Genomic DNA, 22,636 nt, shown 5'->3' on the forward strand with positions numbered 1-22,636 from the left:
AATCACTTACAGTAACTTCACAATGAAGAGATTTATAACCTTTATTTGCATTTTTTTTTGCTTCGTACATCAGAAAAATCAGTTTGTTGTTTTTTGTCTCAATTAGACTAAACAACCCAAGCTGGCACATGGAATATGATTATAGCACTCCATTTGAGGTTAATAACTGTACTGTTTTAGTTTACACTGGCAGGGACAAAAGTTGAATAGTTAATATCCACTGTGCCCCGCATGCAGCAATCGCAAGTACTGGCTGCTGTTCAGATCGAAATCTTCCCAGATGCCTGCAGTTCTCAGTGTACAGTATCCTCTGCCCTCTCTTCCTCAAGCCATCTCTCAGGATCGTTTAAGCAGCCTGTCCCCTTGGGCCTGACGCAATTCTCCATGGATCCATATTCTGTCCAGCTTTCCAATTTCCAGAACATTCCAACTGGGGCCATTCTCAATAACTAGTAATGACTATCTGAACCCAATCAAATGTCCCTTTTTCGGTCCAAAGCAGCCAGACTGTTTTTTGGGCGAATTATTTACTTTTTATTGCTCACTTTGCCTTTGAGTGTCATCGTGTTAGTTTTTATAACTAAGTAATTTTTCACTGTCTCTTCTGGTCTCAGTGTTAATTGTACTGTATCTCCTGAAGGTTTTTCCCATTATAGAGAGGGTTCATGAGAGCACCCCCAGAGGTGTCCACTGTAGAGGTACTTTAACCAGCAGAACCCACAGCTTTCTGTAGTACACTACTTTATAAATGCATAATATCTTATTAGCATGTGCATAATTATTAACACAGGGCAGCATTAGCATTAAAAACACCTTTGTTAGTAAAATATAATCACTTGCTAGAGCATCTCGGATTCTACTGGGTTAAAAGTACCATTAATATAGTTCTGAATCAAACAAGCAGATGAGAAAAACCAGAGCAAAAACATCAAAGGACCAGGTAATTAATTGCCAGTTACCTAAATGCCAAGAGTCTTAGGAACGAAATGGAACAACAGAAGCGAGAACACAAGTATTGTCATGTAAATAGAATCCCAGGGACATGACGAGCAGAGACTGTTGTGGAAGAACACAGCATTGGTAGAAACAGCGATCCAGGGCGGTCAGATCAGACCAGTTCAGTTCTGTGCAATGAAATGCTTATTTGCCTGCATGCTCCAATACAAAGACATTAAAGGAACCACCGAGAACATAAACACAGAGCAGCAGCAGCAACAACAACCAGTTAAGTAACATACAGTAAAACTTAAAAAAAAACATCGGTGTGAGCCCGTGGTAAGGGTAGAGTTCAGTAATCTGACATCCTGTGGGAAGAAACTGTCTCTGAATCTGGCAGTTCGTTCCTTTATGCTCCTGTAGTGCTTATAAGAGGGAAAGGGAGAGAAAAGCGAAAAACCAGGATGACTGGTATCCTTAGCGATGCCTCCCTGAGACAAAGTTGTGAAAATGTCCGAAATAGAGGGGAGCTCCAGTGATGGACTGGGCTGACCTGATCACCCCCTCTAACGCCTTCCGGTCAGACAACAAGCTTCTGCCAAACCACACTGTACCACCCCATGTGAGCACACTCTCAATAGCGCACCTGTAAAATGTGGTAAGGGCAGTTGAAGATAGACCATAGTTTTTCAACTGTCTGAGGACTTAAAGGCAGTGTTGTGTCTTCTTTTGTAGCTCCAGTTATATGCTGGGGCCACATTACTTCATTAGTGATGAAGGTACTCCGGAACTTGAAGCTGTAAACCATTTCTATAGCCATTCCACTGATGCGAAAAGGGGTGTGGTCCCCACTCTGCTTTCTAAAATCGATGGCCAGCTCTTTGGTTGTGCTTGCATTGACGGAGAGATTGTCAATACACTACTCCACCAGGTTCCTGACCTCATCCCTGTAGTCTCATCATTAGTAGTGATTTGGCCAATGATGGTAGTGTCATCAGCATATTTGTAGATGGAGTTGGAGTTGTGTCTGGCCATGTAATCATGGGTAAACAAGTAAAACAGCATGGGGCTAAGCACACAGCCCTGAGAGGCACCTATATTGATGGTCATCCTGGAAGAAAGCTTTCCATTGCATCACAGTCTGTGGTCTGTCAGCCAGTAAATCCATAATCCAGCTGCATGGAGAGGTGTTGATGCCCAGGGCTTTAAGCTTCCTGACCAGGAAAGATGGGAGAGGAGGTGTTGCACTGTAGAGCAAAAAGGTCATTGAGGGACAGAAATGTCTTCCGAGAACCTTCATTCATCAGACTTCTAAAATTGTATTCAAACAGCAGAATGTTTGAAATACAGTATGCTTCAGACTACCATATTGAAATAGCAATTATAGTGCCGTCACCTAATGAAATAAGGAGCATATGCATACAGGAGGAAGTGATTTTCATGGAATATTTTAATTGTTATCACACAGATTGGGAACAGCCATTAAAGGTATCGGCAGGAGCTGAAATGATTGTTGTGGTGTGCAGCTTCTAGAGCAGGAGTGTCAGACGTAGCCTTTATCCAATCACAGAGCGATTTTGCATAATTAATATGAAATTCTCCTTATGAGGTCTAGAAAAATGCCCAATATTATTGCTAAAAAAGTACTGAACTGTCAAAATCACCCTCTTGCCTGTTGTACACAAACGGTTCATTTAACTTACGGTACAGTTGTTAAGACAAAATATGCAAAAACATCTGCACAGCACACTTAAGTTGAAAGCAATGCAGGGGATTTTTTTTTCAATCCTTTTAATCGCTTCAGGTTTTACGGCCAGAAGGAATGCTTCTCTTGTTTTCTTTTCTTTTGTAACACCTGAATCGCTGTGTCCTCAAGAACCCTGTAAAACTGGCATCCTAAGAGAGTTTATCAAAGCTCCCAAACAAATTTTGATAATCCTTTTGTCACTGGGAGGTTCAGTGAGGAGCTGCTGTTATTTTTTTCTGCTTTTACATGTTTCTCAGTTTACTTCAAGTTCAAGTTTGTCATTATACTCATATACAGGTATATGGTATAACGAAATGCTATTTAGCTAGCTCTCGGACATACTGTAAGTAGTACAAAGAAAAAAAAAACAACAATACAATTGTATAACAAAAGAAAGACAGAGACAACAGGCAGTGTGCAAAACGGCAAAAAGACTTAATACCAACAGTATTTTTTTAAAACCCATACATCATACTTTCATACAGTACATCATCAGTATTAAGCAACTTCACTGTAGGGTATTGTACCATATCGGTTGCACCTCAGTCACTTTGTTGTTTTTTTTGTCCTGTATGTCCACACATCTCTTGGCGTCGCCAGACAAAATAAAAAAGCCTGCGCACTGTATGAACCCAGCTGACCCCTTTAATCCAGCACTGAGTTGCAGTACTGTCTGCTGCTGAGTACGAGTGACAGTGGGGAGTTTAGGATTTAGGTGTCTGAAGCGGAGGGATTTGTAGACCTTGAGAGTCCGAGACAAGGACGTTCTCTGGAGGATAAGACCAAGGTGAAGTTCACAATTCAAATAGCGCAGAGGGGCCTTGGGAAAGACACTCTGTCTCGGTTTTGTAGAGATGACCGAAGAGGGGGCACAGTTTATCACAGAGACAGAGGGTGAACTCTTCCCTTTTCAAGCCTTTTTTTTTGGCAACCAAAGCAGACTCCATGCTGTGTAACACTGTTTTCACACGTGAAAAATAACCCTTCTAATTTACCACGTCCATGTCCTTAATAATCCACACACAATTTATATTGTTCACAGCGTCACAGAATGTCTTATTTCAGTTCTAAAGATTCTTGTTCCACCACCGATTATCCCTTGATGAAGTTAATGAAGTTAATTAGCAAATCTTAGTTTTCATTAGAAGCAGAAAATATGATGATGTCAAGTAGCCAGAAGAAACAAGGAAGGGGTGGACCCTAGCTGTTCTCGGAGGCTTTGATGTGTAGGTCTTCATTTCTTCAGAAACCTGTCTGAGGCAGTTGAAAGATGTTGCTTTTTCTTCATGGAAAAGTGTCCAGCTCCGGGAAATTGAATTGTTTTATTAACTTAAAAAGGCTTGTGTCGGTGCTGACTTTCTCAAAATGCAGCTCCTGGCGTTTTGCCAGAGCCCCTGCCCCTCCCTGGGGAAAGCAAGTCGCAGAAAACAAGTTTTCTGAAAGGAGTAACCATGATTTGTTCACATGACAGTGCAGCATGTTGATGGAGTGAGCTGGTTGATCGTGCTCCTCAGTGACAAAGCACAGTTCTTTTTCTCAGGGCTCTGAATAATCACAGGAGAAATAAAGCTCGAGTTTGAGCATATAAAAAATTATCAACTTACTATTTTTAATTTTTAACATTACAGTCACAGTGAGTTCAGAACATGTCCTGATCCAAACATTGATAACACAAGCTGGAAATAAATTTTTCCTATCCATGAATCCATTTTTTTACAGCGTCTCCCAAATCAGGGCTGTGGGGGAGTTGGAGGCTATCCTGTCAAGCTTTGGTTGCAAGGCAGGATACACCCTGGATGGGACGAGCACATCCAGATAAGCACACACTCACACCAGGACCCGTTTTTGTTACAGAAGCCAGTTGACCTACTGGCATGTCTTTGGTCTGTGAGTGGAAACCAGAGCACCCAGACAAAACCCATGTGATCAGGAGGAGAACAAGCTAACGCCATATACTGTAGCTATCAGCCTGGGAATTGAACCCAGAGCCTCAGCACTGTGACCTAGCAATGCTAACAACTTTTTTATAGTGATGAAATGTACAGAGACACTGTGGTGTGGTTAGATTTAGACATAGAAGAATTTTCATGCGACATTAGACTAGTTTGCCAGTGCCAGTTTAGAAGACATGGGAAAGTTTCAGATCCGATCTGGTATATGGTCAAAGTAGTAGTGAAACGTCTAGGATCTGGTATATGAAAAATGTCATTATTCAAAGAATGAAGAGATGAATGATATTCTGAAATAGGAAAGAGATGCACTGTCGATATCTAAGATTTATTAAAGCAAACAAAAGATGCCATAAGGTTTGAGCAATTTCCCAATGATTTGCACAGGAAAGAATTTAAAATGGCAAATTATCAGCTATTTAACTTTTATTTCCAGTTGTCAAAAGGATGTTGCGAAATTGCTCAAACAGGCTACTTTACATAGAGCACTGGAGTTTATCCAACCTGAACAACAAGGAGAACCTGGAAGTGGGTTAAATACCACAGACTGGCTGCAAATATTAGGGGAAGTTGCTCAAGCTTATGAAGTATGAAATGTCTCTGTAAATGAGATTAATTGATTCTAAGGAAGCATTTGACTCCGTATTCTATCTCAGCTCCAAAAAGCAGTCTTCAGTTCCTTGATGAATTCAGAAATTGAAATGAACAAATTGGTATAATCAGCATCTTGTGAAGAAGATGTCGTCTATATACAGTATAATGCCCAACTATAGGATATGGTACCTTCAAAGCTTTTTAGTACCCCACTAGAAAATATTTTCTTGGATACTCTGAGTAAAAGGCTTGATGTTCAACAGAGACGCCTGTGTGTTGCTATAGCAATCGTATAGCTAGGTGTTTAGGAAATAACTATGAAAAGGGGAGTCTTTCTTTTTTGGAGATCTGCAGGAATTTGTTTTGTGTGAAGCTGGTATTTTGGCGATTGTGAAGGACACATTCAAAAGAAAAGGAAATGCTGCATTGCGATTCTCCGTTACCTGGACTACAAGTTTAATGTAAAGAAACTTTAGCTGAAAGCAATTTTCCTCTGTTTTTGGGGGGTTGTGGTGGTGTTGTCTCCTATGGCATTTGTTGTTTGAAAAAGGAGCTGTTTACCTCATGTAGCACACCCACTAATTGAAGATACACTGACTACTGCTTACATTTCTGCATTATGTGCTCAAATTGCACCCTCAGTGATGACTAATGCAGTCAAAAACCAGAGATAATTGTGCAGAGTGCAGTTGTTCCAACTATCTACAGAGTTGTTAATTTAATGGGCCTTTTTCTGGATCAGCACCAGATAGACCAATAACATGTTGTGAACTCTGACTTCTATAAATCTACATTTGCATTGTACAGCAGGGCCCCTGACCCTGTGACTCTTCCAGTCTACTCCATTTGAGCATTTTAATCTAACCAGCTCCTGAACTGATGTATCTATCCTGTTGATTATTAGTCAAAAATAATGAATGGTGTGGTTTTAGCAAAATCTTCTAATGGAATCTGAAGAGCTGTAAACTCTGCTGTACACTGTATGATTGTTTTTTTCTTATTATGTTGAGGTCAGAAAGAGATATTGACTGTGTTCACAGTCTTTTGACTCAAGCTCCAAATTAAATCAGTGCACTACCCAGTGCAAATTCCATACTGTAACTTGCAGATGATTGCAGTTTTCCATCAGGACAGAGCAAGAGACCAGGACCATCTAAACTGTACGTCTGTCAGTAGTTTTGATTTAATCCAGGCCTGAAACAGCATGAAAAAATAGGTCTGGACCTTTTGTGAAGACCGGTTTGAATGTGTTTTTTTACTAGTTCAGGCGGGTAGCTACGTCAGCATGCGTAGGCTGCAAAGGAACAAGTAATAGGTTTATTCCATGCTGAAAAAAGAAAAACTGTTTAGTTTGTAAATATTTTCCTGTCATCCCAAAGCATGGATTTATAGCCTGGTTAGTTTATACAACATATAAACCCTTTACTTTGTTTTGTGTTGTACATGTACCTGTATCAGGCTTGAACTTTGTACACTGATTGTTGATATACAGTACCTATGCCTTTTTTTTTTATCAAAACCATCCTGCACGTGTTCAGTGGTAGTATGCAGTCTGCTTCACACACTGGTGGTGGAGGGAGCCATTTCAGCCGAAACAAAACAGAATTATCGTACGCTGATCAGCAAGGCAAACACTTTTAATATTTCTCCTAATGTTTACATACTGAATTCCTTTCTAAGAATAGTGTTGATACTGAAGGCCAGTGTGAGACGCATTCAGCTCGTTTGAAATTGATTTGTCTTTGCAGTGCAGTGCCTGTCAACGGGATATGAAGTATTCTCCTTTGTTTATCGCTTTTCAAATGGAGCAGTGAATTTAGTTTAGTTCTAATCTAGCATAGGGAAGTGAAAATTGATGATAACCTGATGTCTGTGGTAAGGCGAGACTAGATTTTTGTAGATTTTGTTTATATATATAAAATTGTATATTGTAAATTGTAAATTGTATATAGTATATAGATATAGGGAAATCTTGTGACCTATACAGTACATTGAAAATAATTACATGGCCACAAATTTATCAGTTGAAGCAAGCAGTATGTACACCCTTTTTGGAGGGCTAGTGTCATTGTTTTGCAAAAAAACTAAAAACGAGCCCGAGTCAACAAAATCCAGCCCAAGTGTGGCAGCGCTCCGCCAGTTTCCTGTCACCGTTCAGGGAATCCAAACCGCAGCTGCCACCTGTGCTATGCCTCTGTTGTTTGAGCAGCTTGGGAGCCCAGATATTAAGTTTGATCTTCATGTTTATTTCTGAAGAAGACAGGCAGGCAAAAGGGCATTGAGTGTAATATATCTCGGTTCTTGTTGGATATGGCTCGTCCAGCGTTAATGGTGAGCAGGAGTGGAAAAGCTTCATTTGAAGTCTGAGGGTAACAATCCCTTGCATGAATCCATTTTCTTTCTGTTACTGAAATGCACACCTGTCAACAAACTAAACCGATGCAGTGTTATATCAACTAGATACTTTCAAACTAAAATGTAACTACATTAATGTGAATCAATATTTGTTTCTCTTCCAACGGCTTTATGCAAAATTTTTGTGCTTCTAGCCTTTAAAATATGTTGTAAATAAAAAAAATGAATTGGAGGTTTTTAAAGGGTATCGGTAGTGTATATTGCTGGAAATGCCATGCTCATACAGTATGTGCGTTTCATTTAAAATTTTGATGACACCAGGGGCCCGATTTCTTGTGGAGTACTTGTGTACAGAAGGATTAGCATCGTTTCTCAATTACAACTGATGTGCAGTTCCACTAAAATATTTGTGTACATCATGATGATATAAGAGTGTTCACCAGTCCATTTCTTCACCACTGACGATCCCTTGACTTATTTTGTTAATGCAGGACAAACATACAGGTGCAATAAACAAACTGATGTGGAGTTCTGTTCCATTTCACATAGGTTTGTGGATGAGTCATGTGCATCAACTGTCCTCTCTGTTTAAGCTACAAATAAAACCGAACAATCCATCTGAGAACAAGCAATCCAGGAGGACGTTAGCAGCTAGCCTTACAGTATGTGTTTCAAAAAGTTCTTCAAATGATCACTGGTAAACAGGATTGTGTGAGTCAGCAACCATCCTTCCATTTTCTAGCTGTTTCTTCCTATTCAGGGTCACAGGGGAGCCTGTAAGAAATGGGCACACAGCCTGGAAGGAGGGGACAGTCCATCACAGCACAGGCACGCAGCCCCAAACACAAACATGCACCCACTCACACTAGGGACAGTTCCCAAGAGCCCATTCATCTACGGTAAGTCTTCTGTGGAAGGAATAGAAGGCTAAAGTGCAGAAGACGGAGTCTTTCTATGGAAGGAAACCCATGTGAACTCGGAAAGAACATGTAAACTCCATGCCAAAGCACCCCAGCTCCAGAATTGAACTTGGGGCCCCAGCAAAGCTTACCACTGGGCCCCCATGCTGCCCATCGACAACCACAGCCCCCCAAAATAATGCAGTGTTAGATTTCCTACGTCTTGGTTGGATACGTTTTTGCAGATTCTTACAAAGCTTTATTATAATATTATTTAAATAATTATAGTATTGTGTATACAGAGTATGAATATTCCCATACAGTATATTGTTCACACTCGCCCTACCTAGAGGAAGCTAATTTCAAGTAGTAAGAGATTTCATTCTTGATCCTTATAACTTTGCATTACATTGCTGTTTTGCATTTTCTGTTTCGGTTGCAGAAATGCATACCTTTCACGGTCTTGCTTGAGGGTTGCAGTAGAAAACAGAATTTTCCCTGAGTTTCTCGATGCATTTCCTTTCTTTCAGTGCATTAAATGATGTGATAGTTCCCTTTGAGTCTAGCTGTGCGCTGCAAATTGTGCAATGATTTCATTATCTCAGAAGGAAGTCTGTGTCAGCAGAGCAGATTATCATCACAAATTCGTTTTTTTTGTATCGGTCATACAGTAAGTCAGTAGATTTGAAATTGATTTAACCAACATTATTTGCGTTGGTGGTAGAATATTAATTTTGCTATTCAAAAATAGAGTGAGGTAAGCTGCAGATTCTTTTAAACTGATTCTGATACTATAATTTTGGTAGATGCAACAATGATTTAGAAGAAAGTAAATCTCACCTTTGTACTTTTAGGCAGTCAGTTCCCAAATTTATCATTTTTCTAATTGCGGAATGAAATTATGCCATTTTTAGGTCCAGTGCCATTGCTCTCTATGGTATAAACTTTGCCAGTTTTCTGTTTAGCCATTAAACGTGTACAGTACATTTGAGGAACTAGTTAATATTGGGGTTAACTATTGCTCGATGAGAGAGAAACATTTTACAGTATATTCTGTATGCAAATGCACAAAAAAAACTTAACTGCCCTGTAATGCTTGTAATAAAGTATGATTCATCTTTTCTAGTTAAAGGAGGATACAGTATCTTTTCTTGTAACATGAAGAAAGCATCTCATTTACATTCTTTCAAGGGATATAATTTAAGCATCCAATATGCTATTGCATTCTAAATTCTTAATGCTTCATTGCCTCACTGAAGTTCTTTGTAATCTGTGGAGGTTTTTGGTGGCAAGTCAGTCTTATGACCAGTAAGATCATAAGGACAATGAAGTTGGTTAGGTAACCTTGGATGAAGCAGCCTGGCATTATTCATTAAAAGGCTGCAAATACTGTAGGTTGATGCAGCTAAAGAGAAAACACCCCCTCTTGTTGATGAGGTGCCATTGGAGGAAAGGCATGCCAAAAAAAGGAGAAGGAATGGTGAAATGCAAAAGTGGACCTAAGATTTTTACACCTACATCATATATTCACTAGGATACTCCCAAAATCAAGTTTCAGCAAGGCGCGGGAACTGCAGACACAATCTAGACTTGCATTTGATAAATCATGGCTGGTAAAGCAGCAGTACACTATTATAAAAACGAAGAGGCCAGTACCACAGTTATCTCTTGCGTGATGGTAAAATTCACATTCAGAATTTTTATTACATAAGCACTAACACCATTATCACACACGTGTTCTGTGTTATAACACAGAATCAAGTATGTCAAGTATTTGACTACTAGTTCTTTTGGCTCAAGACGAGTATGGAGAAGACTGTTACGGATACCATGGACAGCAAGGGTCACCAATAAAGAGGTTCTGGAGCGCCAGAAATTTCGCTTGAGGGAAAGTTCACCAGACTATGGCTCACTTATTTTGGTCACGTGATGCGATCAGATTCATTAGAGGAAGCAATGATGCTTGGAATGGTCAGTGGGACAAGAAGACGAGGCCGCCAAAGAACGTGGTGGCTCGACGCCATCAAAACGGACACTGGCTTAGGCATAGAACAGCTGAAAGGGAAAGTCCAAGACCGGAAAGCGTGGCGAGAGATGGCCTATAGAATCGCCGAGAGTTGGATCCGACTGACCGGATAACATCATCATCATCTTTTGGTTCAAAACCATTTTAAAGGAGCATTGATTTTGTTTAAGAGCCGTTCAGGTGGTGATGAGGTTTCGTTGTTTTGGGGAATCCACAAGACTGACTCTTAAGCACTGATGGGGTCTCCTGTCCCTTGTGATGAGAACTTCTGCCTCAGGAGTGTTTCTCCCATGTGCTGTACTGGCAGATCTCTCTAGTCGTGCCATTGCTTAAAGTCTCTTTAATACCGCATCTACATTGGTGTTACAAGAAATATGCAGAATCAAGAAAGGAGCCCTCTTGGGGAAAAACAAATGGTAATCTGGAAAGAGCAAGTAACGGTGAGATTTGTTTTTGTTTTACTTTTGCAGCAGATTTGTGGTCTTCTGTTAAACATTCTGATATGGCTTTGCTGTGGATGTTTATTTTTTTTGTCATTGTGTGATTCACATTTTTGTCAGCACCTACAGTACGTGAAGGACCCCAGCTGTGCTACTTCACATTTCAAACAGCCTCAATCGATTTTTGTTTTGTTTGTGTGTCAGTCTCCATCGAAAGCTGAGGGGTTTTGCCACTTAAAGAGCACACAGAGCTGTTTACTGTGATGTTAATGTTTTAACCTTTTGGTTATCTACCGAGGCTATATTCAAACAAATGCACCAGCCAACTGGGCTATGTGGTTCAGAACTGACACGGGCAGAAAGCAGCTGGAAGAAACGCTGTCCATTTTCATATGGAGAAAAAATATAGTGCTAAAATGGAAAACGTTCAGTGAAAAATTGTAAAGTTCCACATCTGTGATTTTCCATTTCAAGTCAGATTATATTTAGAATTTTATGGCACGTTTCATTTTTATTTTTGAGGAGTCAACAGTGAAAGATGTGGGTTTATAAAGCACCTTTACTGCTTAAAGGCAGCTCAAAGCACCTTTCTTTCTCCGCGGAGTAGCTCTTTTGATGATTCCTTGCTATCAGCTATAAATGTCTGTAGAGGATCCGAACTGAAAGATGAAAGACGTCAGCCTGTCCGATATCTTTAGGCAAAGCTGTTTTCAGAGAGATGCTGCTCGGTTGGCGAGCGAGGAGCCTTGAGTCACTCGCGGTGAACAGTGAAAAGAGTTTTTTTCCTCTTTTGGTGCCTCTGTATGGGCAAAACTTGCAAACTCCAAACTAAAGGCTAATTCTCCTTCTTACTTGATAGCTCCTCAGAGGCTTTAAAAAAATTTTTTTTGAAGCATTTTTATTTTTATGGAGGCTTTTGTCACCTGCGATGAGGTTATGGTATGAGGTCTTTTCTTTAGTAGTTAATGCAATCTGTATTCCTTATTGATTCTTTTTAATCAGATTAAGTGGACATAACAAAGCATTATTGGTTCCTTTTCCTGTTTGGTTTCCATTTATGTATTCTTTTACCCTTCAAGATAAGTTAAAAAAAACTCAGATAATGGTGACGATAAGCCCCCCAAAAAAAGTAATCGTGAACTCAAGGCAGCACAGTGGAGCAGTTGTTAGCCCTGCTGCCTCAGTGCTGGGGCTCTGAGTTCAGTTTCCCGAGTTGGGTTGCTATGTTGGTACAGTATGTTCTCCCCGTGTTTCTGTGGGTTTCCTCCTGGTGTGTTAGCTTTCCTCCCACAGTCATGGAAAACATACAGGAGGCTAAAAAATAGTCTGTGATGTGACAGTGTGATCGTTTGTATCTGTATGCCCTGCAACGTACTGGCGTCCTGTCCAGGGCGTATCCTGCCTCTGTGCGCCCATTGTTTGCTGAGATACTGTGCGCTTTGTCTCCCCCATGACCCCGAACTGGAAGAAGCAGTTCAAATATGGATCGAATAGTTCATTCTTAGGAATTGGTACATTATACAGTGTAACCAGGTCCTTAGAAAAGGTATGGTAAGAGTAGTGTCAGATATCCGATTATGTACTTTGTGAGTCATGGAAAACCCATGAGTGAGATGACAGAATTGTTGTAAATTGTTATTAACTTAGAGTATTCATTTGTGTACATCATTTCCTGTGTATTGAAAATCTGGAAGTTACATCAGGGCAAAGTTAATCGAATCTTAGTCTTTGTTGTTAGAATGCTCAGGTGCATAGATCTATAACTTTTGACAAGGCTTTTGAGTCTGCATTCTATGAATTTCTTGTGAAGTTGAGATGGCCTTCTGTTACTCACTTTGTTCCCCCTTTGTGTTGTAATATAAATACTGTAGTAAAACAATAAACATGTTTCTAAATACCAATCAAAGTGAAAGATTAATCAGACTTCAAAGCATGTGCTACAGTAGTGCAGCTGTGTCAAATGTGTTTTCTCCAAGACTGTTAATAGGCCCTTGTTTCAGGTATACCAAAAATATCTACAGCCACTTCTGCAGTTCCTTATTTTTTTTCTGTGTTGTTTAGCTTTAAAGGTAGACGGTTACTGTTCTGCAATTTATATCTCGGAATCTACTGAATTTGTGCTCTAGGGCTGTTTCAAACTTACGCCTACTGTATGTGAGCCTGAGTGTGGGTGTTTGCTTATTGGACCTGTGCTGCATGTAATCACTGAGAGGTATGGTACAGGAGTGTGTCTCTCGCATATGTTCAGGCAATCATGTGTATCAACATCAAACCTTGACTTATGTCTTATAATTTCTTATACTTGTATAGGAATTATAATAGACATTTTTATGGACACGTCACTCAAAGCGTTTACAGACAATGGGGACTCCCCTCCACCACCACCAATATGTAGCCCCACCTGGATGATGCGACGGCAGCCATAGTGCGCCAGTACACTCATCACACACCAGCTCTCAGTGGGGAGGAGAGCAGAGTGATGAAGCCAGTTCATAGATGGAGATTATTAGGAGGCCATGAGAAAGGTTAGGGGGAAGTTTGGCGAGGACCTGGGGGTTAACATCCCTATTCTTTCCAAGAGATCCTCTGGGATTTTTAATGGCCATGGACTTCGGTTTTACATCTCATCTGAAGGATGGTGACTTTTTTTTTAACAATATAGTGTCCCCATCATTATACTGGGGCATTAGCACCCACACACTGCAGCATGAGTGCCCCCTGCTGGTCCCACTAGCAGCAACCTTAGGTTTCCCAGAATGTCTACCATCTAGGTGCTGGCCAGGCTCACACCTGCTTAGCTTGAATGGGTCACCAAGATTAAATTCGTTAGAATACGATGGCTGCTAGTTGTTCTATTTGATAGATGACGAATTCTCCATTTCCAAAAAAATATGGAAATAAAAGGGGCTCATAATCATCAGCTTTTCTTTTCAATGCATTTGCTGAGTTCCCGACTGCTCACAAGCTTGTATCTTCCGCATTAGGAGAACAGTTTTGTCAGTGAAGGGCTCAATAGATCTACTAAACCCCATCTATCAAGCAAGACATGAACAGTTGCTTTTTGATGATCAATCAGCACAAATATACAGGTGGACAGGTGTGTTCTTCTAAGGACCCCCAGTGGAAAGGGCTGAACAGTTATAAGAAGTAGTATCTTCATTTGATGCTTTAGACTCTTGAGCAGTGTCTGGAAGTTGAATCAGTATTTCTCATTTTCTTTACTATATTTTTCTATATGCAGAGTCTTTTTTCCTAAACCCAACCAAGAATCTAAAACTTACTACTTGTTCATACGTAAAGGTTTGTGGTGACCGAACAGTGACACCTTTGCTGGAAAGACTACCCTGAGCCCCAGTAATGAGGCTTTGTGTTTCCTTCACAGGGAGATGGCAGCTGTCACTCGGCCAGCCCCACCAAGAGCTTCTTCATGAGAGGTCCCCAGAGCCGGCCCTCGAGCCCGATGTCTGCCCCCGTCAGGTCCAAACACAGCCCCAGTTCCCCCAAAACCCTCTTCCCGTACTCCTATCAGGACTCCCCGCCCAAGTCCCCACGCCGCATGAGCTTCAGTGGGATTTTCCGCTCTTCCTCGAAGGACTCCTCCTCGAACTCCACCACGTCCACCTCCCCCGTCAGCATCAAGTTCTTCACCCGAGCCAGGAAAGGTAAGAACGGGCCTGCTGCAGAGGCCGTCACTGCTCTCCCTCTCATACAGAGAGATTAATTTGGGCCTTTGCGTCACGTCGTTCTTTTTTAAAAAAAGAACACCTTTTTGAAACCGCTCCAAAGCAAAGCGATTTTTTGGGGTGTGATGATGATTCGGCTCAACAGGACAGTTTTTCAGTATTTTAGAACAGAGGTGACTTACTCTGTTCTCTGTCATACTCTGTATGACAACGCTGGGAAGGTATTTTTGTTCGACATATTTTCTCCCGATTCCAAACAATAAAACTTGCTCAAGAAGTGACTTGCGCTTATCCGTCTCTGTTGTATAGTTATTTGCAAGTGTTGCTATTTAGTTATTTCATATAGAAGTCTGTTTGCATGGATGACCATAAATATACAGTTACACTCTACTGAGACGTTAATGGGAATGTGTATGAAACTTCTTTTAAAAAATTCCAGTGAACCAAAGAGGGGACGTTCTACTTGTCATATACAGTGCTATCTGTCCTGTACTGTCTACAGCAATCGCCTCTTTTCAGTCAGATTGGAGAATATTTAGCAAACCCGTATAAAGTGAGAAAAGAAGTGGTTTTATGTATAAATTGTAATTTATCAAATTGGGAAGCTCTTGTGTGGAAAGAGGATTTCCTTTTTTTTCTAAAGTGTAAAACCAGCCCAAAACCTATGATGCCAGGTAAAACAAATCATTACATTTTGCAGAAGGTACAGTACATAGGACATTTTGACCCATTCTTGTTTGGTGAAAAAGATCCTAACAAAGAGTCAGAAAATAAAACGCATGACCGTTCCATCCATCTAGTTTGTTTGGTTTCTGTTGGCTAAGTGAGCCGAGTCTCACCCTGACAGTTTCATGAAGGGACCCAGGCAGCTTCGACAGTGTGGATAAGAAGCTCAGTCCAGACTCCCACAGCTCATCATCTAAAAAGGTGCCTCCTGATCTCAGTGCCAATGCAATTCACTGCTCTTTCCCCTTGTGTCCATAGTGTGTGTTGCATTGATCTGAAGACGCTCAGTGGGTTGGCTTTTTTAATGCACTTGGACTGTGGATGCCTGAAGGAGGTCTCCTTTGGTCTTCTCTGTTCACACATAAAAAGCTTTAGTTTCAGCCTGAAAGAGCTGAAAGGCTTTCCTTTAAATCTTGGAATTTATTTGGTTCTTCTTCTCTGAATTTATTCCAGAGCAACAATGTCTTTTTTTTTTTAACTTGGTAACTAAATTGTACATAATGTTCTTAATGAGCTCTTAATTACGGTATTGTTCAATTTGTATACTGTATGATATCTCCTGATTTTAATTTAGCACTTCAAACTGCATATCTTAACATTGCATCCATAATGTAGTATTTTATTTGTCTTTTTTATTGCTTTTCACAGCAATAAAAAGCTTCTTGCTCTTAGTTTTCAATCCACTCGCAGACAATTTAATAATGTCATTATGAGTCTGATTACCACTGTTGCCTTTAAATACCCTGCATGTCTTTACTCACTGGGGATTATGTTAGCTGCAAAACTTTGTGGATTATGGCCCTCCAGGCTCAGGAATGCTAATTTAGATAACCCCATCTATGGATTGGCTTCATCACTCTGTTCTCCTCCTGTAAAGTTGTTTGAGAGGAGTGTTCAGAAAAGTGCTATACAAGATGAAGCCAATTCACACAAAGGGATTATTAGGAGGCCATGATTGGTAAAGGCCAATGGGAAATTTGGCTAGGACAACGCCCTGGGATTTTTGAAGACGGCATAGACAGGACTTTGGTTTTACATCTCATCTGAAGGACGGAGTCTTTTTACAGTATAGTATCCCCGTCACAATACTGGGGCATTAGGACCCACTCAGTATGCAGGGTGAGAGACCCCTACTGGCCCCCCTAATACCTCCTCCAGCAGCAAGCTCAGGTTTTCCCAGGAGGTCTCTCATCCAGGTACTGACCAGGCTCACACCTGCTGAGCTTCAGTGGGCTGCCAGGTGTGAGTTGCAGGGTGATATGGCTAATGGCTACTTCACTGGGTAGCTGCATTATAGTACTGTAATTGCTTTCCATGGTAGAGACGTTGTCACATTTGATTTGGTTAGCTGACCTTTTTTCCAGTTTTGTTTTAACAATTTGATTTTTGAGGAGTGAAAGGTAAGACACTGGAAAAGACCATGAAATATTCAAGAGTGTTGGTTAATTTCAACCAAGTGATATTTAATTCCTCTCTCAGCATTCCTTGCAGCTGTTCATTGCTGGGCTTATCTCATTGTGATTTTAGTTTTCAAAGACTGGTTACCAGGTTACAGTTTCTACAGCCTGATTTGAAGTTGTACTGTATATACTGGGAGAAAATACAACAGAAGCTGTTGTTTCCCATATTCGTTTGTCGTGTTTTTAGTTCATCTCATTGTATTTTCCTGCTCCTTCATAGCTCTTCCTTTTTACAGGTATTTAATGAAATTAGAGCTTCAAGTTCAGAAAGATGAGCTAATATAATTTGAGTATGAAATCAAACAACTAAATTTTGTTCCATAAAGTTTTTACTGGTGTTTATTTTACATTTAGCAAAGTATGTATGGCCTATCTGACAACATTGGTCTGGCTGCTTGATATTGATGTTAAAACAGTGTACGTACAGTACAGATATATCAGCACTTTTATTAGGTAGGTTCAGCTGTAACATTAATATTAAACAGTTAACTAGATGAAGTTTAAGTTTCATAGAGGCAGTGCTCCTCCATAATTTTACAACTCTCCTTTATGCTTTTTAAAGTACTTTCTGCTTGTTTTTAATGAGTCACAATCAAGTCACAAGGTCAGGTACGTACATGTATATAACACATAAAAGTGTATATAAATATGATATATTTTCATGTTTTTAACAGCTACAGTGCTACAACTATAGTAGAAAATGCACGCATCCCCTTCCACTGTACTGTATGTTTTAAAAATGGAAAAAACAGCTGCTTATCCAAAAGCAGTCATCTAGCTGACTCTTATCTCGTGGCTTGTGGATACCATTATTGTTTTAGCTATGTGCTGGGACGTTAGGAATGTTTGCAGACATGATTTAATTCACCATAATTCAATACTACACAGACCGGTTTTTTGCTTTACCATTTTAATTAATGTCTCAAGGGTGTAATTCACGTATGGCCTCTTCATGTGCTGAGCATTGGGTATTAGTGGCAAGCAGCCTTGGCTTTGAAGAAAAATTACCCCTCTTTCCATCACCTCATGGGCAACATGAACATGCTGATTAACCTGCTCTGCTTGGCTATTTGGTTATGTGGTAATGGGCTGTTGATTGTGTTTTGGCTTGCTTTGTGTAGTCCTGAAAATGGGCTAAACAGGATTCATCATTCCTACAAGTGTCTGTAAATTAATTATTGGGCCTCAGAAAAACTAAACTCCAACTCCACAATGAGCAATGCCATGCTTTTTAGCTGAATAATCTGGTCAGTCTCTGATGATCTTTTTTACTTTTTCTAACAGTTCAGAACAAAAGTTAGCTTCAAAATACAACCTATTTAAAATGCAACCACTGTGTCTTGTAGAGTATTCAAGAGATGACACACCCTGGCTCTTTTGATAATGGACGTCTGTAGGGAGATGTGTATTGGCATAAAACGTAATTGTTCTTGCTTGAATATATGTATTGTAATGATACGATATTTACAGTCATCGCTTTCTTTTGGTACTGTATTCCAGAAGGCAAATGGAAATATTGAAAGAACCTAGAATGTGGGAACTTTCGCAATGTTCACTTTAGCTGTCAATTTGGGGCTCGTCTAATACCTTGCTCACACAGTTAGCCGTGTTCAGAAAATGGCTGTGTGCGTGGCTCCTGGATGACGCCGTTCCTTTTGAAGAGCTTGTGGCAGACCCTGCCCTCAGCCAGGGTTGTCGCAGGGAACTGCACGCATGAAAACTCAAGATACCCGAGCAAGTGAGATACTGTACAGGACGTTTTGTTGCAGGCCTTCTTAGGATACACAATAGAGAACAGCACCCATAAATCGGCTACAGAAGGTGCACTCCCTTTATACACCAAACACAAAGTCTGGTTAACGCCCGTGTGACAGTGTGCCTGGACAGCCTTCAGCGCTTATCAATGACATAATTCTAACCTACACAATGTCATTGAGAGTCATGTTTCTCTTCAAATCAATGATAACTCGCTAACAGTGCAACAGATAATGTGATGATAAAATAATAATGTTAGAATTTTGTTCATTTGTGTCCCTTTTGTGAATAATGGTTAAAGGTCCTTTATATATAATAATGGTCAAGACAAAGATCAGTATAGACTGTTTTAGCTGCTTACAGTATATAGAAAATATAGATCTCTCAGCTACACTATCGTGTGTGTTTCACAACTGCGATGTAAAAATTAGAAGGGTATAAAAAAGGAATAGATAGTAACACACAATGGTAGAATACCTTTCCATCCCAAAGGATCACAAAACACTTCACTTGGGTGATGCAAGGCAGCCATTATGCACCAGCTCCCTAACTACACGTCAGACTGGTGGAGAAGACAGAAGCTGCTTCGCCCCTTCAATTAAAGGGAGAATGTTGGGAATCCAGAGTAGTGTTCAGCCAGAGGATTGGCGTTAAAGCTGTGTGTTCTTACAGTGATGACTCACCTCTACTGTTGACGCTGAACATAGCATAAAAATGTCCAGTTTGTACCTGCAGCATACCACTGTATCCGCAGTTAGTAGCGGCATTGTCTGGTGTTCTAAGTGAGAATTCTTACTCAAAGCTGCACACTGCTGTTAAACTCAACTTCCAACAGCTGAATTCAACTTCCAAGTGCTGAACACTAAGGATATCTACTCTATACTGTATATTTAATTAGTTTAAATGTCTAAAGGTCAGTTTCTTGCTTGAAATTGCAGTTCAAAGCAAAGCCATGGTAGATAGAATTTATTAAGGAACAAGTAATAGGTTTATTCCATGCTGAAAAAAAGAAGAAAGAGAACACAACGTTTTGGCCGTGGAGCCTTCTTCAGGTGTGAGCTCACACCTGAAGAAGGCTCCACGGCCGAAACGTTGTGTTCTCTTTCTTCTTTTTTTCAGCATGGAATAAACCTATTACTTGTTCCTTTGCAGCCTACGCATGCTGACGCAGCTACCCACCTGAGATAGAATTTATTGTTCATCTTATTTCTTACTTTAAAGAATGGAATGATAAACCAGTCATTACCCGTGAATTTCCCTGTTATACAAGACTGATCAGTAAAGTTGATTGTAGTCTCTGTAGTAGTCGTCCTGTAGGTGTCACTATCACAATAGATAAGAGAGTACATCAAGTGAAACAGTGCTCAGCTTTCATGTCTCTTGTACATTAATCATGTCATGTTGTGGAAGGTGGATTTTCAGGCTTATTCTGTCAGATTTTGTAAAAGATCTTTAGTAGCTGCACTTTTGCGCTCTACAAATAGGATTTGGATTAAGAAAAAAGTATTATTCAGTGTGCCGTCCTGTCTCTGTTCATCAAGATAATACTGCGCAGTTGTTGTGTGTTCACCTTTGCTGTTGAAAAGCCCCTAATGCTGTGTGCAATTTATGCTTGTAAGAGGAAAAACGTTGAGCACTTAGTTTTATTATTAATTACTTTTCTTACTTGCTGCTTTCATTATTGTGACATGAAAGGATGTGGAGCTAAAAATGTAGAAAATTATTTAAAAAGGTTTTACCTCCGATATAGATTGATAGAAAAATATGCTTTTAAAGGACAAGGAAAAGCAATCTAGAGACTGAAATGTAATAAAATGGAAAATGAAGTCAAGGCTTAATTTTCTTTCAGACAGGAAATATATATATATATAACACATAGAAAATAATATGTGGTATTGCAATGTTTTTTTTTTATTTTGGCCTTCTCTAACATGTGGGTTATGCAGCCTAAAACCTAAATTCAACTGTTATTGTTTTACTTCAATATTGAAACTGAGACAAGACAAATAAGGAAATGGTTATCTCAGTGGCTCAGAAACAGTGCTGCAAGAAAGGAAAACGTTTAGATCAATCTTGCATGATTTAATTAATTTGCTACTTGTTCTTTTTTTAATCTCTTTTATAACAAGAGCAAGGTAGTTACCTTCAGTCCCATGCAAAAGGTATTCACTCCCATCTAATGACGTCACATGTTGTTGAAATACAAATGATGTAGACACATGTAATTAAATCAAAATACCACAAATGCTCAGATGGAGACAGTAAATTAATTGAATTGGACATCATTTGAAAGGTGTGTATTCCTCTTTAAGTGAATGCATATAATATAATTTTAATGTTCAAAAGTAATGTTAAAAGCCTCAAATATTTCTGTGCAAATAAACTAATCAGTATATTTTAAAATACTGTTTTTTAGGTACTTTTAGTAGACCATCCAGTTTTTATTTTTAGGGTGACGTGCAGCTTTATACTTAAACTCTCCTCAGCATATCCTTGTTTTTCAGGCAAGAATGAAGACTGTCGCCAAGGTTCTTCAGGAGCATTGTTCTGAGGAAAACAGCAAAAGTTTTTAAGGCTTTTTTTTGCATAAAATCAGTGTCAGGCTAAAGTGCAAGACCCTAGTAACAGCAGATTCAGAAAGCAACACTGTGGTGCTTGCTACATAACTAGCCACACAGGAAGCAGAAGGCCAGAAAAGTCATTTTTGACAGTATGATTTTGGACTAAGTTACCAAATTGGGTTCTCCCCCAGAGAGTTATTAGAGAGCATCATGTTGGAACAGATTAGGTTTCCCATAAAATGGTTTGTATAGGGATTTTTTGAGGAGTACACGGGAACAGATCTAACCACAAAGACATACTGTCTTTTCCAAAAACATAAACAAATGGAAGAAACATAAAGAAGACCTACCCCCAACACCATCAAATAAAAACAAATTGTAATCAGTTCAAGGGACCCTTTAGAAAGAGATAACCCTTCCTTCCAATTTAGATCTCATTTTAACCGGCTGTGTTTTTGCTACAGAGTATGTAGCAAAAGAGGGGGAAAAAAAAGAGAACTGAAATTAGAATACTGGTTTGGACAGCTTCCAGCACAGAACTTCTCTTTTACTCTGCTGCATGAGTTTTTTTGGGTTCAGAGGCCTTTAAAAAAAACTCTTCAGGCTTGTGGGTGTTTAAAGGACAAGACCAGGAACTAAACAAACTAAACTGCTCTCACAGGAAGCGAGTTCTCTTCAGGCAGAGTCATGCCCACTGCAATCTGCTTTTATTCTACCTGATCTGCATGCAAATAGTAAACCCCTGTAGTATTGACAGCCCTGAAGTTATTTAACATCTCTTTAGGGGTGGGGAAGCATTACTTTATCATTATGATGTATATGTAAAAGATTTAAGCCTTCAAATGCAGTATGTTGTTAGAAAGATCCCATACAGTAGCAGTAGAGGCGTTAATCCCAGTGTTCTGGCTACATTCCACCCTGGCCCTACATAATCTGGCCTGCTGGCACCTCCTCTTGAATTAAATCGGCGAAGCAGTTGCTTAGTTGCTTACCTGATGTGTGATGTGTAGTGGGGCACCTATTGTATAATAGCTGTTTCACCAAGTTGGAGGCTGTATGCTGATGTAAGTAGTTGGTGCATGTTAGGAATTACTGCTGTCCTTAATAATATTATTACTTATCTGTAAAACAGATTACAGCGAAGGCTTACTTTCCCCATTGTTTGAAATGTTTGTTAGATGTCAAATTAATGTAAATATTAACATATTTCATTCTCTATCCCTATACCGTATATATGTATTAAAATGACAACAAATGTTAGTGGTTCCAGGATTCGCTTATGTTTCTAGTGTTTGGAAGTACAGTACACGAACTGTGCAGTATATGGGTGTGTTTGTGTGAATATTAACACAGAAAAGGGCTTTAACACTTTAAATTCCTTTTGTACCTTGCCAGAAAACAAATCTGCATAATAACATGAAAATTCAGTTAAGGTCAGTGAACCACGTCCCCTCCACTATTCAGAGCTAGAATGCACATGATGTTGGATTGTAAAGACAACAGAA

General features: G+C 39.8%; 1 protein-coding gene across 5 annotated transcripts in view; it reads left to right on the forward strand.

Annotated features, from left to right (window-relative positions):
- The window catches only part of LOC148657509 (5'-AMP-activated protein kinase subunit gamma-2-like), a 128,861-nt gene that overhangs the window by 26,686 nt on the left and 79,539 nt on the right, over nt 1-22,636 (forward strand). For all 5 annotated transcript variants that reach the window (XR_015940987.1, XM_088643900.1, XM_088643897.1 and 2 more), the window contains exon 3: nt 14,329-14,608. Coding sequence is in view for 4 of the 5 variants with exons in the window: in XM_088643900.1 (XP_088500026.1) it covers nt 14,329-14,608 (280 nt within the window). In the remaining variant the exon portion in view is untranslated. The remainder of the gene's footprint in view (nt 1-14,328; nt 14,609-22,636) is intronic.

The sequence above is a fragment of the Lepisosteus platostomus genome, chromosome 8, assembly GCF_059453375.1.
Source record: "Lepisosteus platostomus isolate fLepPlt1 chromosome 8, fLepPlt1.hap1, whole genome shotgun sequence".
Taxonomy (NCBI): domain Eukaryota; kingdom Metazoa; phylum Chordata; class Actinopteri; order Semionotiformes; family Lepisosteidae; genus Lepisosteus; species Lepisosteus platostomus.